This window comes from Stigmatopora nigra, chromosome 2, assembly GCF_051989575.1.
Source record: "Stigmatopora nigra isolate UIUO_SnigA chromosome 2, RoL_Snig_1.1, whole genome shotgun sequence".
Classification (NCBI taxonomy): Eukaryota; Metazoa; Chordata; class Actinopteri; order Syngnathiformes; family Syngnathidae; genus Stigmatopora; species Stigmatopora nigra.
In genome coordinates, this window is record NC_135509.1 from 12,207,538 (window position 1) to 12,224,226 (window position 16,689).

At 36.5% G+C, this 16,689-nt stretch overlaps 1 protein-coding gene across 14 annotated transcripts in view; it reads right to left on the bottom strand.

Annotated features, from left to right (window-relative positions):
* LOC144192459 (pleckstrin homology domain-containing family A member 5-like) overlaps positions 1 to 16,689 on the bottom strand; it is a 46,347-nt gene that overhangs the window by 28,277 nt on the left and 1,381 nt on the right. For all 14 annotated transcript variants that reach the window (XM_077711568.1, XM_077711611.1, XM_077711586.1 and 11 more), the window contains exon 3: positions 15,546 to 15,603. In XM_077711568.1, coding sequence (XP_077567694.1) covers positions 15,546 to 15,603 — 58 coding nt within the window. The remainder of the gene's footprint in view (positions 1 to 15,545; positions 15,604 to 16,689) is intronic.

Consider the following 16,689-nt stretch of genomic DNA (forward strand, 5'->3'; position numbering starts at 1 on the left):
TAGGACTTTTTTTTACATTTTGTGATAGGAAGTGTTACTAGCATTTACCGACTGGAGCAAAGCAGCAAGCATCCAATGGCTCATTCTTCAGCAAGCCCTGACAAAGAAGGACTGTTGAGAAAATAAATATTGCTACACTCTGCTGTTAATGGCTCATCCTGAAACTATTTGACTCCCTTCTGATAAAGTGGTTGTGAATGTGTTGCACAGTTCAAGGAACCGTGTGTAGCAGCATCCACTTAAGTGACATACGAGGGAGGAATGCAAAATGATTTTTTAACCAAAACAAAACCCTCAAATCTAATACAATACTTAGACTGATTTTTTTGTAGAAAGAAGAATTTGTGGCCAAAGCACTTTTTTTGTTCAAATCCGCTAAGAAAAGGTGTCAGAGGTGAATGTCAAACCAAGCTGTTAAGCCATCTGTTTATGTGCTGCCATTGCATCAACAGAAAAAAAAATATGTCTATGAATTAAAGAGTAATCCATTGTTTTCCAACTTAATCACGAGTCTACAATGTTTTTGTTTTGACGAGCCCTTAGAGTCGCGCTCAAATCTCACTAGGACATACGTTACACGAGCGATACCTTACTTGAATTAGTTTCAATAATCTGCGCTTTCATTTCCAACCAAAAAGTTACTACACATGTTTTTCTGAAACAACACTCGGTTTAGATAACTTTGAAACTTTTTTTCCCCAATAGTAACATCAGTTGATTCAGTCAATCCAAAGTGGTTCAGCTCCATATAGTACTCTGACAATATTATGTTAAGGGGAACACAGTGCAGGTATAGAAGCAATAAAGGCGTTTATATTTCACTGATAAACAATGGAAGTGGTGAGGCCATTTTTTTGCCTGTAGAAATAGGTACTGTACAAATGGAATGTTAAACCATGATCTGTCTTGTGTTTTGACCACAGGGCATGCAGGGAGATGAGCGGCATCAGTTACATAAATTGTGAAATACCAGAAGAGCAACAGTGTAAGCTGTGAAATCATCAAGGAACCATTCATTATGCAGTACTCAGTCATTTGGCTTCCCTATAAATGACTATAAAGTCAATTGCAAGAAGACAACAATTTTCCGAATTTGTCAATATTGAAACGTGTCACAATCATAACATACTTGAATTGCTCCTTTCTTGGACTACAATCTTTCAAGCTCCACACGATCAGTGTGTATTGCACATGAGCATAGACAGAAATACATGCATAAAAACAAAACAAAAAAAACAACTGTGTAAGTAATAATTTTACTGTCTGGGATTTACTCACATTGTATTTTTGTCTTACTTCCTTTTTTTCTCCCAGAATCAGAATGAGATGTTTTACAGGGTATTTTAAGTCATGTTTTTCCATCCATTTCACTTATAAGTTCTTCTTTATGCTTCTTCAGTTGACAGTATTTTGCTACAAGGGTTGGGAAAACAAAGATATTCTTGTATTTTAAAACCTCAAAATCTTTGTCAGTGGGCGGTATTCAACAACATGAATGTATTCAGCACAAGAGTGGGTCAACTCTCCATCAGGACAATTATCAATGAGAAATAGTCTGTTGCTATCCAAATCCATTAGAGGCTACCTCTGGTTCTCAGTGACTGATGTACCCAAGAAGCTTTCAGACTCATCAACTTCCCACACAGAAGAAGAAAGGGACTAGCTAAGTGTTCTCATGTTTATCTATCCTCAGAGAGGTTTTTTTCTACCTACTCATTTGCGCTGGACGCTGGCTCTTACCTCACCCACCTACACATTCACGTGCTCTTTTTTCTAAGTCAAGAACAGGTTGTTACCTACTCGTGTTGAAGGTAAAAAAAAAAACAGTGGCAGACAGCTAAGCTGCAGAAGTAACGTCATGGTGAAAGACAAAATTAATTTAACAGAAAAAAAAGAACTGGCTAGCACATTGTGGGGGCATCTGTTCTTAGTAAGCAATGACTCAAGAATAAAAAATGCATATATTTTTCCAGTATAAGCTCATCCTCAGGAAGCAAGTGACAAAGTGAAATGATGTAATCATCCTCTGGTTGTGTTGCTAGGAAAATAAAAGGACTCCTATAATTCTAGGTTTGTGGTGTCCTTTGTCCAGTATAAACGGGAGAAAACTTAACTTTATTGTAGAGGTCAGACCCATCAACAAAAACATGTATTTTTAAACTTATGCCAAACATTAAACTGAGGTCACGTGAAAATGTAACATCCCACAGTGTACGTAAATGTAATTCATATTCTTAGGACTTGTATTTTTAACAATTTCAAAGAGTACTGCACAAATCATGTTTAGGGTCATACAAAAATCTAAGCAAATATTTAATTAAATCCATGAAAGTTGGTGCACAGTTCTTCAATTAAATTACAACATTGGCCATTCTCAAATGACATTACCCTAGAACACCTAATGCACCAAAAGAAGGAATATTGGTATTAAAAGTAGCAATGCACATGTATTAATGTGACGTAGAATTAGTACAAAACAGATATCATTTCTTTCATATATTGTTAATAAATATTGTTACACTCCCCCTAAAAATACAGGAAATTAGTGTCCAGTTTCAACTTCAAACAGCTGCTAGTCTATTAAGATGTCAAGTAAGCATGAGGAACTGTGCTCTTCATTTTTGTTTTGGTGCCACTAATGTGGAAAGCCCATGCAGTACACAAACAACATTGCAGTAGTATTCATCTATGTATGTACTATGTACTCAATGTATAGAAAAATACTTCCACTGACAAGTTAATAAAACGTTGAAGAGGAACGCTGCTAATTTTTCACAATACATGAACAAATACAGGAGAAAGATAATTTAGTCAGTTGTTACCCTCCTGACAATAATTACATGCACTGGCAAAAAAATCCCAGTGCTAATCACTCATGGAAAATCAATGGCCTGTTACCAGGATTTAAAACACACTGACAAACAATGCAGGCCCCAAAAAAAGAATGAAAGCACAGTAATTGTGTAGTTGCGAAATCTAACAAAGCTTCCAATGCACTTTTTTTTGCGTGTGGTCAGAAATGTCAGACTCCTTGCTTTCCTGGAACCCAGCGTAAAAAAAAAAACTACAGGGACAGTGTGTGAAAATGTACGCCCTGGTTATTTTGGAGTTGAAACTGTGACAAGTATGTAGAATCACTTGTGGTTATTGCAGAATTTTTGGAAATATTCATGACATCCCCCAGCTTTCACACCCAGCTAGAAATAACATTTTCTCACTAAAGCAATCAAGCCAGTGCTCATATTCATTTTCCGACTCTTCAGATGACGCGTGTTCTATATTTCCCTGCGTTTAATGACTCATCAACTCTTGCTTTTGGCTGTAATTAGCCTGTTGTGGGCTATGTGATTGATCTGAAAAGGGCAAACCCTGTCATGAACCCATCAAGACAGATATAAAAAATGTGTTTATGATTCCAGCGAAATGGAAATATAATTTTAGCGGATGAAACATCAGTTATAATATTATTGATAAAGCTATAAAAAGCAGTCAGTGGCTGCTTATGTCTCCCACAGAACAGAAGTCAAATTTACTAATATTGATCTTTCAATGAAATCCAAAAAGAGATTTCTATCCAATAACTCCCACACCACTGGAAGACAAAGTATTCTTCAAATCTTCGATGACTAAATTTCCTCAATCTGTTCAGTTTATCCCGAATTTCAAGCTGTGAAGATGATCATTTTACAAACAACACAGTGAAATGCAAATTTACTTGCAGATTAAAGCCTTTTCTTGTCTTATGTTGCAGTTGACACAATATTTGAAATGTGACCATGTGCGAAGAAATAGCAGAACAGCACAATACTACCAAGAAAAAAACAAACAAACAAAAAAATGGATTCAAAATAATCTTCTTGGGATTGACTATTTATTTAAAAATACTACATCTCTCCAACACTTGAGTCAGATAAAAAGTCAATTTCTCATTGACATTTTTGAAGGATATTGTAATGTATTTACCCCCAAAAGGAAATTGAAAACATCTCAAACGATTCAACCCTCCAGCTTCATCACAACTTGTGATTTGAACGCTCGTTGGTCATTATGTGGTATAAAGAAAAATGCCTTAAAACTGCTTTGCCAGATGGAAAACAAACCCATGACTGGTGGTAGTCCCTCGGATCTATGAAAAATTGGCTTATGTTAAACAAATGGTCCAAAAAAATGTGACCGCAGCAGTACACTAGTAACTTACTTCCAGCATATTTTATGAACGAAGCATTTTTTCCTCCAGGAAAAGACACTATATAAAAAAAAGGGAAACATACACATTTACTAACTCCATTATGGAGGATGAGGAGTGACATTTTGATCCACAACTCGCCTTTGGCAGTTATGATCATGCTCAGTCGGACAGCCAGAGGACCAAAGTCCTGCTTTGGCCTACTTGTCCGAGGCACATAATGTCATGGAAACTGTCTTTAAAGTGAATGCGTGTGTGCACTAGTGACGCTGCGATATGCTTGCCTGGCCTCAATCAGGGAGCACGCCACCATTCCATCAACCACAGCTTTAAGCAAATACATATTTCACTCTTATAAATGCTGCCATTGATCCATCTTCTAACTATATACAAGCACACTGTGGTTACTGAATTACCCAAACAAACACTACTGGAGGGGGGTAAAAAAAAGAAAACATTTCACTAATAAGAGCAATGAAGGGTCTGTTAAGCTCTACTTCCTCAAGACCCCAGGCCTTGTTAGTGAGCATGGGGACAACCCACTGCTGCACACATTGACTCAACTGATAAAACGACGACCAACAGAAACGGGTCAACCATGAGTGAGACGCACTGCAGAGTGGCCATAAAAGAATGTAAAAATAAGAGTTAAATACACACCCATAAAAAATGTAAAGCGGGATTGAAGAATGATTAGCAAATGATACATGGTATTAAAAAAAGAAAAGCGAGAACGCTGATGTCACACACTATATTACACATTTCGCACATGTCCTATTGATGCAGATGGGTAAAGCCCCACTTACAGCTGGAAAGCAGGATTTCTAAGTGCTGTAGGAGTGCAGTGAAATTTGCTAAGTGTCATTATCTTGAGAAGCACAAAAGCAATGTGGGCCTCCACTGCTTTACACCGAATAGTTCATGTACATCTTTTCCACTTCCACAAGAGACCATTATCAGTACTCATACATTCAACTCAATAAAGTGAAAAATGAAGAGTTTTAAGACCATTGTCAGCTTCTATATTACAGAAGAGGACTTAAGCCATTAAAGCAGAATATTTTCATCCTGCCACAGGTATAGTCAATCATCACGTTAACATTTTAATGTCAAATATTGTCATGTGTCAGCTGACAGCAAACGTCAAAACAAACTGTTTTAACACAGATTTACCAACTGCGTGTTTATTGTTTTAAGCACATTGGTTTACATTTTGGATGTGCTTGGTTCTGCCATCTCAGTTCAAAATAATTAGATGTCTATTGCTGTCAATGGCAGTGCATGAACATCAAAAATGTCAAGTTTGAGAACATGAGATTATAAGGCAATGAGTTATGAAAGTTTACATTGAAACTGGAATGCAGTTGAAATAGTTTTGCACATTTGATGTGATGGGATTAGCAGATTGCAGATAATCCATATTTAAAACGGGGGCAATCAATGGCACGCTACAACAAGCACTAGGCGGTCAAAGAGAAATGCACAGATGACAAATTGAGGACAGCTTTCAGGGCTGGCCAGTGAGTAACTCAATCCAGTGAGAGAACCAAAGAGGGAGCACAGAACATTCTAGCTTTTGTTGTGAGGCTTGCCTATATTTCCCCCACATTTACACTAGATGTAATGCATTAAAACATTGAGGAGTTCTTAAGAGCATCAATCAGATACTGATGCTGATACTCCTTGCTTTGTTGGACAAAATGTGTATTTCTATTTTAAATACTTTATTGGAGTAAAAACAAAAAAACATTTGGGCAGTTTCCAAGGGAGTGTCTGCTCTTAAGTCGCCCACTGCTGTTTTTGTAGGTGGAGCTGCATTTCTCAAGTCCGCTGAGAAATAGAGAAACAAGCTTTTCATTTTGATTAAATCATGTTCCTTTGCAGTTTGGCACCCCAAATCACAGCAGTCTATTTGACATTTTTATTGATTAGGAGACTTGCCATTCCACATTTAAACAAGCGACAAATTCTGTTAAGAACATAAAGGTTACTGCCCTTTGACAAACTATTGTATCTATGTATGAATGCAAAGTACAATTAACACTAACATTCACAGTTCTGTGGCATTTCGAGTCGGCCATTGACCTAGCATGCATGTTTTTGGAATGTGGGAGTCAGGAATGTGAAAACGTGCTTACCACTCTATAATGGATATCCACTCCCCTGCCCATAAGAGATCAAATATCAAAACAACTTTACTTTTTCCTTAGGTGATGGAAAGACTTCCAACTCTAATGCGTCTTAAACTGAGCACTCAACTGTTATAGAACTGAGAAATCAATCATCCCAAAAAACAACAACAACAATAAGTTTGCACTAAGTATAAGAGTCACAAGGAAGAAAGTTTGAAGAAGATGGCCACATTTTTGTACACCTGCAGCACTGCAGACACATGAATAAGTACATCAAGGTAAAAATCTGCTTGTCCATCCTCCCACTTCAACAAAGAAGGCTTTTGTGGTCATTCTAAATTTAAAATGCACAAAGGTATATATGTTGTGCAATAACAGAACATGATAAAAAGAAGGTGAGGCATGGAGAGGATAATGTGATGGTTCACAAATTCAATTAATTTCTTTTTAATTGACATCATCTTCCATACGATTGGATTTATTTGAAGTGACACAATACTGTCCTCTTGTGGTTTTTATGGACGATTACAATACCATTCTACATTAGAAAAATGATGTCTATCACTTTGACACGTTGTGAAAACTGATTCACCACCAAAAATTATGACAGATCTATATTGAATGCATCAGAATTAAGTTGAAATATTTTTCACCATATAACAGCTAAATCTGTTGTGCTCTAAAGCAACCAAACACGCACAAAGGCCCTGTACACATGCCGACTGCAAAATATAAATAAATGACCCCCACCCCCTTGACTTTACCCTCTAAAAGCATCATAGAAATGATTTTACTAAAATAAAAAAGATAATATTGTGCATTTTCCTGAAATGCAGCATTAAATAAAAATCAAAATAACTCAAAATAATGGAAAATTCATGTGTCAAGGCACCCAAGAAGATTTATTGTCAGTTTATAAAGCATTACCAATTATGGAGGAAATATGCTGCCAATTTAGGAAGACTAATGACCTTACAACAAGTGCAAGTCAGCACGTGTTTAATCCGCCTCAAACGCAGGGCCGATGAGCCTCAGTTCTTATTGGAACAAATTATGGCCAAATAGGAAGCTTTTCAAATGAAAAAAAAATGTCAATTACCTTCTGGGGATAAAATACTTTGAGATGTAATTTCTAGATTATTTTTTTGGTATGGATCTGCTGTATAACATTGAAAAAAAATCTTTATTTCAACAATTCACCTACCATTTACTATGGCAAAGAATTCACAGACTTGATGGCAGTCCGGGTAATTTCTATGTAATATTTTGGCCTGGCAAGAAGAGATCTGAGACTTAACTGTTTGGGTAAGTGGGAGATAACATCCCACCCTTTAAAAGCTTGTTAATGTGTGACCTTCTTCTTGGCAAAGTGCAAACATCTTGTGCACATATTAGCATTGGCACGGTGAATGACTAATGAGCCACTCTTCTCCATAAATAAACAAAAAAAAAAAAAACTCACAGGCACAGAGGCAAGCAGAGTTTCCTTTACTGCTAGAGCTGAGATTCCATAGCCTTCTTCACTATTGTTTTCTGGGTAAATTTACACAAAAGTCATGTACCAAAATATCACCATGGGAAGTTGGACCAGAGCTGTAATAACTGGACAGTGAAACCTGTTTCTTTTACACAGTTGTGTTAAAAGTAAGGTTGTTGTCTGACACAATTTTTCACAGTAGTCGGTGGTTTTGTCATGCATGTCTAATTAAAGAAGCCACAGCACTACGTGAAAGCACATCAAGTTCCAGCAATTTCTTATCTATAATGTGTAAAGGTGATAATTTCTTCAGTTCCAATGCAGCTGTTATTGAGCATCCATGTATGACATAAATTGTTGAAAATAGAATTTTAAATTCTTCATTGGCAATAGTGTCAAATGGCCTTCAACTAGGAGGGTCAACAGTAAATGATCTCAGTTCAGATAAACTTAACATCTAAAATCATCAGTAGGAAGCCAATGTGTTAACCTTATCTAAAACTTGAAATTCACAGAACGGCATCTTTAGACATTCCTATATCTTTCCCAGTTTAAAAAAATATAGCAATCATTATATCCCATTCAAAGCTGGTGCACCAGCAGGAGTTTGAGAGTGATTGGGTTTCCACAAATCTGAAGAGGTAGCCTGCCTCTTCACACTGATTTGTGAAGCAAAGTGGTGAGGAGGCCTCTTTTTTTTCATGCATTCTTAATAATCAACTATACTTGATATCTTGCAAGGTTGTCTCACTGCAAGCTGATTGCTCAGAGCTACATCTGCACTAATGAAGCACCTTGTTAGCTCACTTCACAGAAATGTGCACACACAAACACATAATACTCATTTCAGTTCATGGTTTTACAATAAACACTGTTATGATTATAAAAGACCACAGTAACAAGTTTGATCACTTGACTGGTGGCTGCAGATGTTAAACTAAAGGCAGTACTCTCCCTTTGCTAACTTTCTTACCAATAGAAGATAGTTTTTAAAAAGAATTTTCAAAGTGTGAATAGCCTCGAAAACTAAATAATAGGCACTGAATAATAAATGAGCAATTTAAAAAGGTTAGTTTATCAAAAAGTTACGAGATAATGGACAATTTATTTCCTTGCTTGATTCAAAAAATAAATGAACTAAAATGGATTATTGATTCATGCCATTACTTCAGGTGCATTCAGTTCAGACAAGAAAAAACAATCAAATACAAAAAATAAATGGCAAACATATTAAAACCCACTCAGTAAATTAAAATTAGTTCAACTCTGAGCCTTTGATGGTCCCTCAGAACAAAGAATTCAAAATTACAAATATAATTTGTATCATATTTATTACTCATTAGTTTTATTCAGAGAAAAATATATATCACATTTCTTAAATTTCATCCCTTCATTTTCCACACCTCTTGTCAGAGTCACGGGGCGCTGGAGCCTATTTCAGCTGACCTTGAGCGAAAGGTGGACTACACCCTAAATTAATACCCAGTCAGTTATAGGGTGCACACACTGAATGAACCACTGTACCATCGGTGAGTCTCTCAAAAATTCATGTATCAAATGTGAAACATTTGGTCATGTCAGGTTAAAAAGCTCAGTATTCCATCTGTACGGAATAGAAACTGGATAAAGAGAAAGTAATTGAAGTCAGCTCTATGTGCATTTTTGCTTTACATCAGTTCATGTACTCATGTTGTTGATTCTTCGAGAATTTAATACTATCTTAAGGCATTCTTTCAGTAACTGTTGGTGATGCCGTGGTGAGAAACAAAAGGTACAATATCAATCAAGAACACTAGTGCACAGAGCTCAAATATTTGTTCGACCAGGGACATCCAGATCTGGCGACAGAGCGTGAAAGACTCACACAGCAGGGACATAGCCCTCAGCTGGGCAATAAATGCAATAAAATATTACCCAGCAAGCCTTTTGTCACAATTAATCCCTCACCAAGATTGGAAATAGTTCCTGTATACTACGATATCCAAGTCGTTGCAAATTTCAACTATACAATTCTAAATAATGTATATCACTGATAAATGTTTTATTTGCATCAGTGAAGATTTATATGGACTTATTCATAAATGACCAGCAGCCAAATGTATCATAATATAAAAAATACATGTATAAAGCCTATAGAAGTAAATGGATGAATAGATGCAAAAATATAACAAAAAGAGCTGCATTTGTAACAATTTGTTAGAGGAAACAGTTGACTGCACCAAATGGCTTGGTGGACATTTCAAGACAGAGTTCCAGAAGCTCACAGCTGTGGAGTGTTTTTGCAAAGTAACGGCTTCCAAAAGCTCCCTAATCAACACAGACCATCTGGAAAACAAATAGGCTATGTACTGTCCATTGGACCACGGGAAACATGGATGAGAAACAATGAAGAAAATAAAAGAGCAAGTGTAAACATGGTAGGTTGTCAAGGCCAACTAGTACAGCTGTCTTAAGTTGGAGACACATTTGTTTCCAAGATCGTGACAGAGCAGATGCTTGAAACTTGGGGGGCCGAGGGGGAGGGGGCTACACAATCACATGAACATCCATGGAAAGGTGCTTTCTACAAATGCACTTTAAAGCCAGCCAAGCCTGTGGGTGTTATAAACGCGACAGAAGAGAAGACAAACTAATCCCAGATTTGTCAAACAAACACAGTTTATGATTAAATGCTGCACATTGATGCTTTCAAATATAATGCTCTGCTGAGCACCAACCTCATATTCTAGAAATGAAGTCCTACAAAGAAGATACAGCACACCCTCTTCAGGCCCAAAGCAGCAAAACATACTATATTGAGGAGTGACATCAATGGTGCCAAGTCAACCAAATTCTTTTAAAAAAATCAAATAAATGAAATTCTGGAGAGTGACAGTCAAACCACATGACACCAACTGTCCTTTAGTTCAACCTGGCACCACATCAGCAAAGGGCAGCTCACTGCTGATTATTATACGGATTATTCAATGCTCTCGCAGCATTTAATACAAGATAGCACAAACCTAAGAGGCTTTCGAACCACGAATTACTGTATGCGAAATGTAAATCTTAGAGGGACTTTAGTGTGGCTAACGTGTTCATGTTTTTACAGAATATTTGACAAAATGAGGCATGCGACAACATATAGGAACTTTGCTAGTTTGATGGCATTATTAGAATTACACCATGTAAATTTAAGAGATTCACCGGTAGTATTTATAGCGAGTACTTATTAAAAAAGAAATTGGAAAATATGTTATGCACTTGACTGACTATATAGCCGTTTACTTGATTTATTTTATTGGACCAAAAGCAGAAAATCTACGGACATACACTTATATATTCTAGTTGAGTCCATAGTCACATATAATCCAATTAAAACTATGTATATAATAACTGTAAACCTTTAAAAATGTAGTTTAAATGGAGACACTGTGAAACTGGTCTAGAAACAAACCCAATTCAAGTTAAATGGAGACGTTAAAGTCTATTAAAATGCAGTACAAGTATGTATTAGAGTATATTCATTTGAATACACCACTAAGACTTAAAATATATGTCTAAATTCTTATCAATTTACAACTCCAATGCAAGGCATGATACATAAAAATTGCAGTTTGGATCATTTACTGAATCCCATTTCATGAAATAGATGTAAATTAATGTGATGTACATAGAAATATCACCAGGATCAATCTTCAGTATCTATAAGTAATGTGAGAGATTAATACTTTAGTTTACAACATATACAAGAAAGAAGTGGATGATTTTTACAGACTAAATGGCCTTAATCATCGCTGGAGGGAACCACTGGCATCAAATAATCTCTGAGACATATGTTCACACACACACACACACACACAACAGCCAAACAATTAGTTTTTTTTCTCCTTGTAGGCCAGATGGCAGTTACTGCAAAGAAGAACCTTGTCTTTTTCTATGAACTTTTACCAGAAAAGATGAGACACTCATTCACTATGAACCACTTTTGAATATTTGATCATTCATTGTACATATTCCTTTTGAAAATAGACTTGCATTTAAATAAAAAAAAGAAAGGCTACACTGTGCATTTCTAATTCTTTATTGGAACTACATTTTAGAATAAGGCAAGTTGAAAACTCCCCAGTATAAAATTGTAATTGCTCCCTCTATTACACTGAAGGTTAACTGTGTAAATATTGGACACTGCAGCTGCAATCATGTTTTGGGAAGACAGAGGATGCAATCACAGTGAATTTTCAATAAACATTTGTGAGTGGTCACATACTTAACTTGCAGTGAGAAGCACTCCGACTGATGAATTAAAGCCTTAAAAAGGCAAGGGCCATATTTCATTCGTGCTTACTAAATAGTAAAACCAATTTGCTATGAATAAAGTGACAAAATGATAAGTACGACTAGACTGGATCTTTCACAGCATTAATTCAAAGTTTCATTAGACTACTGTAGTCAATATCGAACTACAGTCAAGTTTCTTGAAGAGAAATGTAAGATAGGAGGATTTCCTTCTCTTCTCACTATTAATGTACAAAATGTATTCCACTAATGGTAAAATTATGTATTCAATTTTACTGGATCAGTTAACAATGAAATAGTTTCTTGTGTTTAAAGTCAGTGAAAAATAATCTATCCTCTGTGCCCTTGACTTCAAGTGTCATTGAAGTGCAGGCAACAAAGCAATTGATGGACACTTATGAATATTATCATTCCAGCGAAACCAATTTTCTGTAACTTATTGATGTCATTTAAAAAGAAAATCTTGCTCCCTTCTATATATTATTTCAAATTCCATGAGGAATAATCCTTGAAAAGGTCATAGCAAAGAAAAATAATAGTTATCAAATACCAAGAAGGAACTTTGTTCGAGCCATGTTTTGTTTGGAAAATATGCTAAACAATCTTTCCTAGCGAATACGAGCCAAAACCACACAATACCTGGATGGATTTCTGTTTTCTAATTTATCACAGTGAGGGCAGATCCAGAAGCCACAGGACTTTAAAAAAATGAATACATTAGTGCTAATGGGTTGCCTACTATTGACCCATTCCCCTCTACTCAATGAGCCATAACAAAGTGAAAAATAAAGCACATTTGACATTGTGACTTCCTAAATTGACATGCATTTGGTATACCATTTCAACAATCATTAAGTTTGGATAAAAACGAGTAGGTAAAAGCCACTAGCTATGAGCTATAATTAAGTTTTGCTATGTTCTGAAATGGAGATGTTTTGTGAGAGATTTGCCGCTATTTTAAACAAACTTTACAGTTATAAATAAAGCAAAATCTAGAATTGGGGGCAATTATTTAATATTGCAAGTGCTGGCAAGTTTCACGTTGTTGGGGAAATGAGTACATTTACATAAAGATTAAAATGCACCTCACTTTTCAGTGCAAAAGACAATTCACACCCGAGTGTCAAATATATATAAAATAATCCAATCAGATATTAATTCTATGCCCTGCACTCATCCTCCCCTTCAGAGGAGAGATGACGTCAGCACAATCTGCTGCACGAAGTTCACACTGTGTAACCCGATGATGACAGCCAAGACACGCGCCCCGCATCAGAATGGGTCAGATCCTTTTACAGCATTAAAAAATCAAAGTCTGAAAACAAAATAGATGTTTCATCTGAAACCACTGAAATCATTCAAATGTGAAACTGACTGAATAGAATGATAAATCATGCAGGGTATTCCCAATCCCTGTTTTCATGGTTCCAGGCATTTTTATGAGGCTTTTACAAGCAACTTGGCATCCACTACAGTCTAAAAATTGTACACTTTCCAAGATTCTCATCACATTAAGATGTCAACAAATACTGAACAAGTCATGGTGAAATTAGCAAAATTGTTGGGCATGGTGTCTATGTACTATTTTATTAATTCTAAACACCAATAGAATTATCATTCAAGTTTTACATTTATCGCATTATATGTATTCAAATGTTGTTTGGATAAACTATGCATTAAAGTTCTACAACATGGGGGTACTGTGATGATTTTTGTCATTAACTATTCTGGGATTCTTGATGTTACTCCGTTAAAATGAGTTGAGATTGGAAAAAATACACTGAGTACTATTGGGTTATAGTCCACAAACAAATATTTTGGTTATTAAATTTGTCACATTTGGAGGTGCTGTTTCTAGACAACCTCTCACAGGATTATAGATTGCCAAGTCAGCTAGAAGGCTGGTAATACTGACATACATTTGTCTGCTCCCATGCAAAATCCACACTAACCCATAACATCTGAAGTGTTATCATGGACAGAAGTGTCAACACCGTCAACAGACTGCAGAAGTGTGCACTGGCAGAAAATGAAGAGGAAGTCAAGCGTCTTTCTGCGCTAAAGAAATGCTCTGTTTTCACATTTAAAAGACACTCTGGGCCACAGCGAGCAAAGCAGGCATCACCAATAAATAACTGAATGTCGTCTGTAGGTCAGAAAATGTGTCAACTGAATTAGCGGTGACTGAGTTTTAAAACTAATTCAATTGCATGCGATTTACACATTCACACGTATATACAGCGATACAGCGTCACTAATCAGTACATCTAAATTGTGCTTCTCACTTGTCAAAAACTAAATAGAACAATCAATATACATCCTCTTAGAGTAACATATGAGCCAATCCATTTTACAATCAATCACTAATTAAATCCAGGCAAGCTTTCAAACCTTTCAACTATTGATATTTAGGTTTCAAGAAATGGACACTGCACACTGCAATGCTTTTATGGCAGGGTATTTGTTTTCAAATGATATATCGATGTGGTGTACAGGAGATTCCAAGTGAATGACTGAATTTCTTTCATTTTAACTGCCAGACAGTCAAACGGAACTGCTCAAAATCATGAAAGTTAAAGCGCGAGACTGAATTCATGCTATCCTCTGCAATGCAAATTCGAGTTCCTTGCCTTGGGGAGACAACTAATACAACCAAGTTTCCCCTGTATGTTCTAATTCGAGTAACAAAAAAAAGTTTCTCGTCTTCATGATTTTACACTGTGGATTAGTGGTAGAGTTACTTCCTCGATAGTACAAACCAGGGATCAACATTTGGCATGTTTCCTGGTATATGGGAAAATTCATTATTACTTGATCAGGGATATACGCTTGACTTGTCATATGTGGCATGAAAATATTTAATGCGAATGACAACACCAAATTATGCTGTAATTACCATTGACGTTTTGAAGAAGCCCAAGCTCAAGGTGCAGGGATTAATGAAATAACCAAAAGACGTATTTTCTAAAAATGGATTTAAGATTAGCAAACCATTTGGATGGAAAACCTGAGTGCAGCAAGCAACTGAAATAATTTATGTATATCCAAGTCTTTGAGCCTTGCGAAATGAACACCTCAACAGCTCTTCAATTTGCTGTAATGCTGCAGGCTGGCAGACAACCTGAGGAATGTTTTTTTCATCTATTTAAGACAAGAGGCACTTTAAAGTGTGAACATACACTAAATGAGAAGTTTAACAGTCCTGATCACGTAGCTCAAACTCTTAAAGTAGGCTAAGGGCAAATAAGTCTGCTCATAAAGACAACAACCACACTTTGCCCATATCTGCCATGTACTGTTGTGCAATGCTTCCGTGTGTAATCATTAACTCTAAAAAAAGGCCACTCATGAACACATAGAGAGTAGAGGTTACAAATGCACAACAAGGAAATACATATAACGATACACAGATGGTTTGGATAATATGTCATTGTGATATTCATTGGAGTGAAAATTTGGTTTGACAACTCACTTGATGAAACATCGTGCACCCTCAAACGTATATCCTTCTTCCCATCCGGTGGGTAGATCTGTGGAAGTGAGAAGAGTTTTTACAAACTGATCAACAATTGCCTTTAAATAGGTCATTGTTGAGGAACAACAGTAAAAACTGATCCATCCATTTCAATAGAGTGGTGTTAAGGTGCATTATGTCTTACATGGGATGGAACTATTAAACAGTCAGTTGGAGGCCACACGAAGTTTATATACCAGGGGTGGGCAAACTATTCCACAAAGGGCCACAATGGGTGTGGATATTTGTTCCAACCTCTAAAGAGGAATATTTTTTTCCACACATCTTAGAACTGCAATCAGGGGATTGCAGTCAGGTGTTTCTTGTTTCAGCAGAAACACCCACTGGTTAAACTGTCTGAGCTGGATTGGTTGGAACAAAAACCTGCACCCAGACCGGTTTGCCTACCCCCAATATATATATTTATATATACCAAAACAATCAATATAGCACCATTGGGCAACAACAATTTTTTATTAGCTATGTGTGATCATTAATCAATTAGTATGTCTAATATGTTCTTGGATTAGTCTTTTTTAAATTAACAGTACTTCTTTTTTACATATAATATATAACATTGATAAATTAAATGACTTAAATTTTATATTTTCTATGTTGTGGGATCTAAAAATATTGATTGACCTCCCTTATATATTTTTGTGTACAGTATACGTATTATGCGTTGGTTGTCATTCACGAACATCACTATTGCTGCCAACAAGCGTAACAATAAGGCTACAGTTAGGGTGACTAAAAACAAAAATAGATAGAAATAAAACTTATTTAAATTTGAAAAAAATTTAGGAAGGCCTGTGACGTGAGTGGGGTCATGGGTTCAAATCTGGTCGGTCCACCTATGTGGAGTTTGCATTTTTTGCATGCCTGCGTGGGTTTCCTCAGAATACACCAGATTCCTCCCACATTCCAAAAACATGCACGGTAGGCTGATTGGACACTCTTAATTGCCCCTAGGTATGGGTGTGAGTGCATGGTTGACCATCTCCTCGTGCCCTGCAATTGGCTGTCCACCAATTCAGGGTGTCTCCACCTCTGGCCCGGAGTCAGCTGGGATAGACTCCAGCACCCCCTGAGACCCTAATGA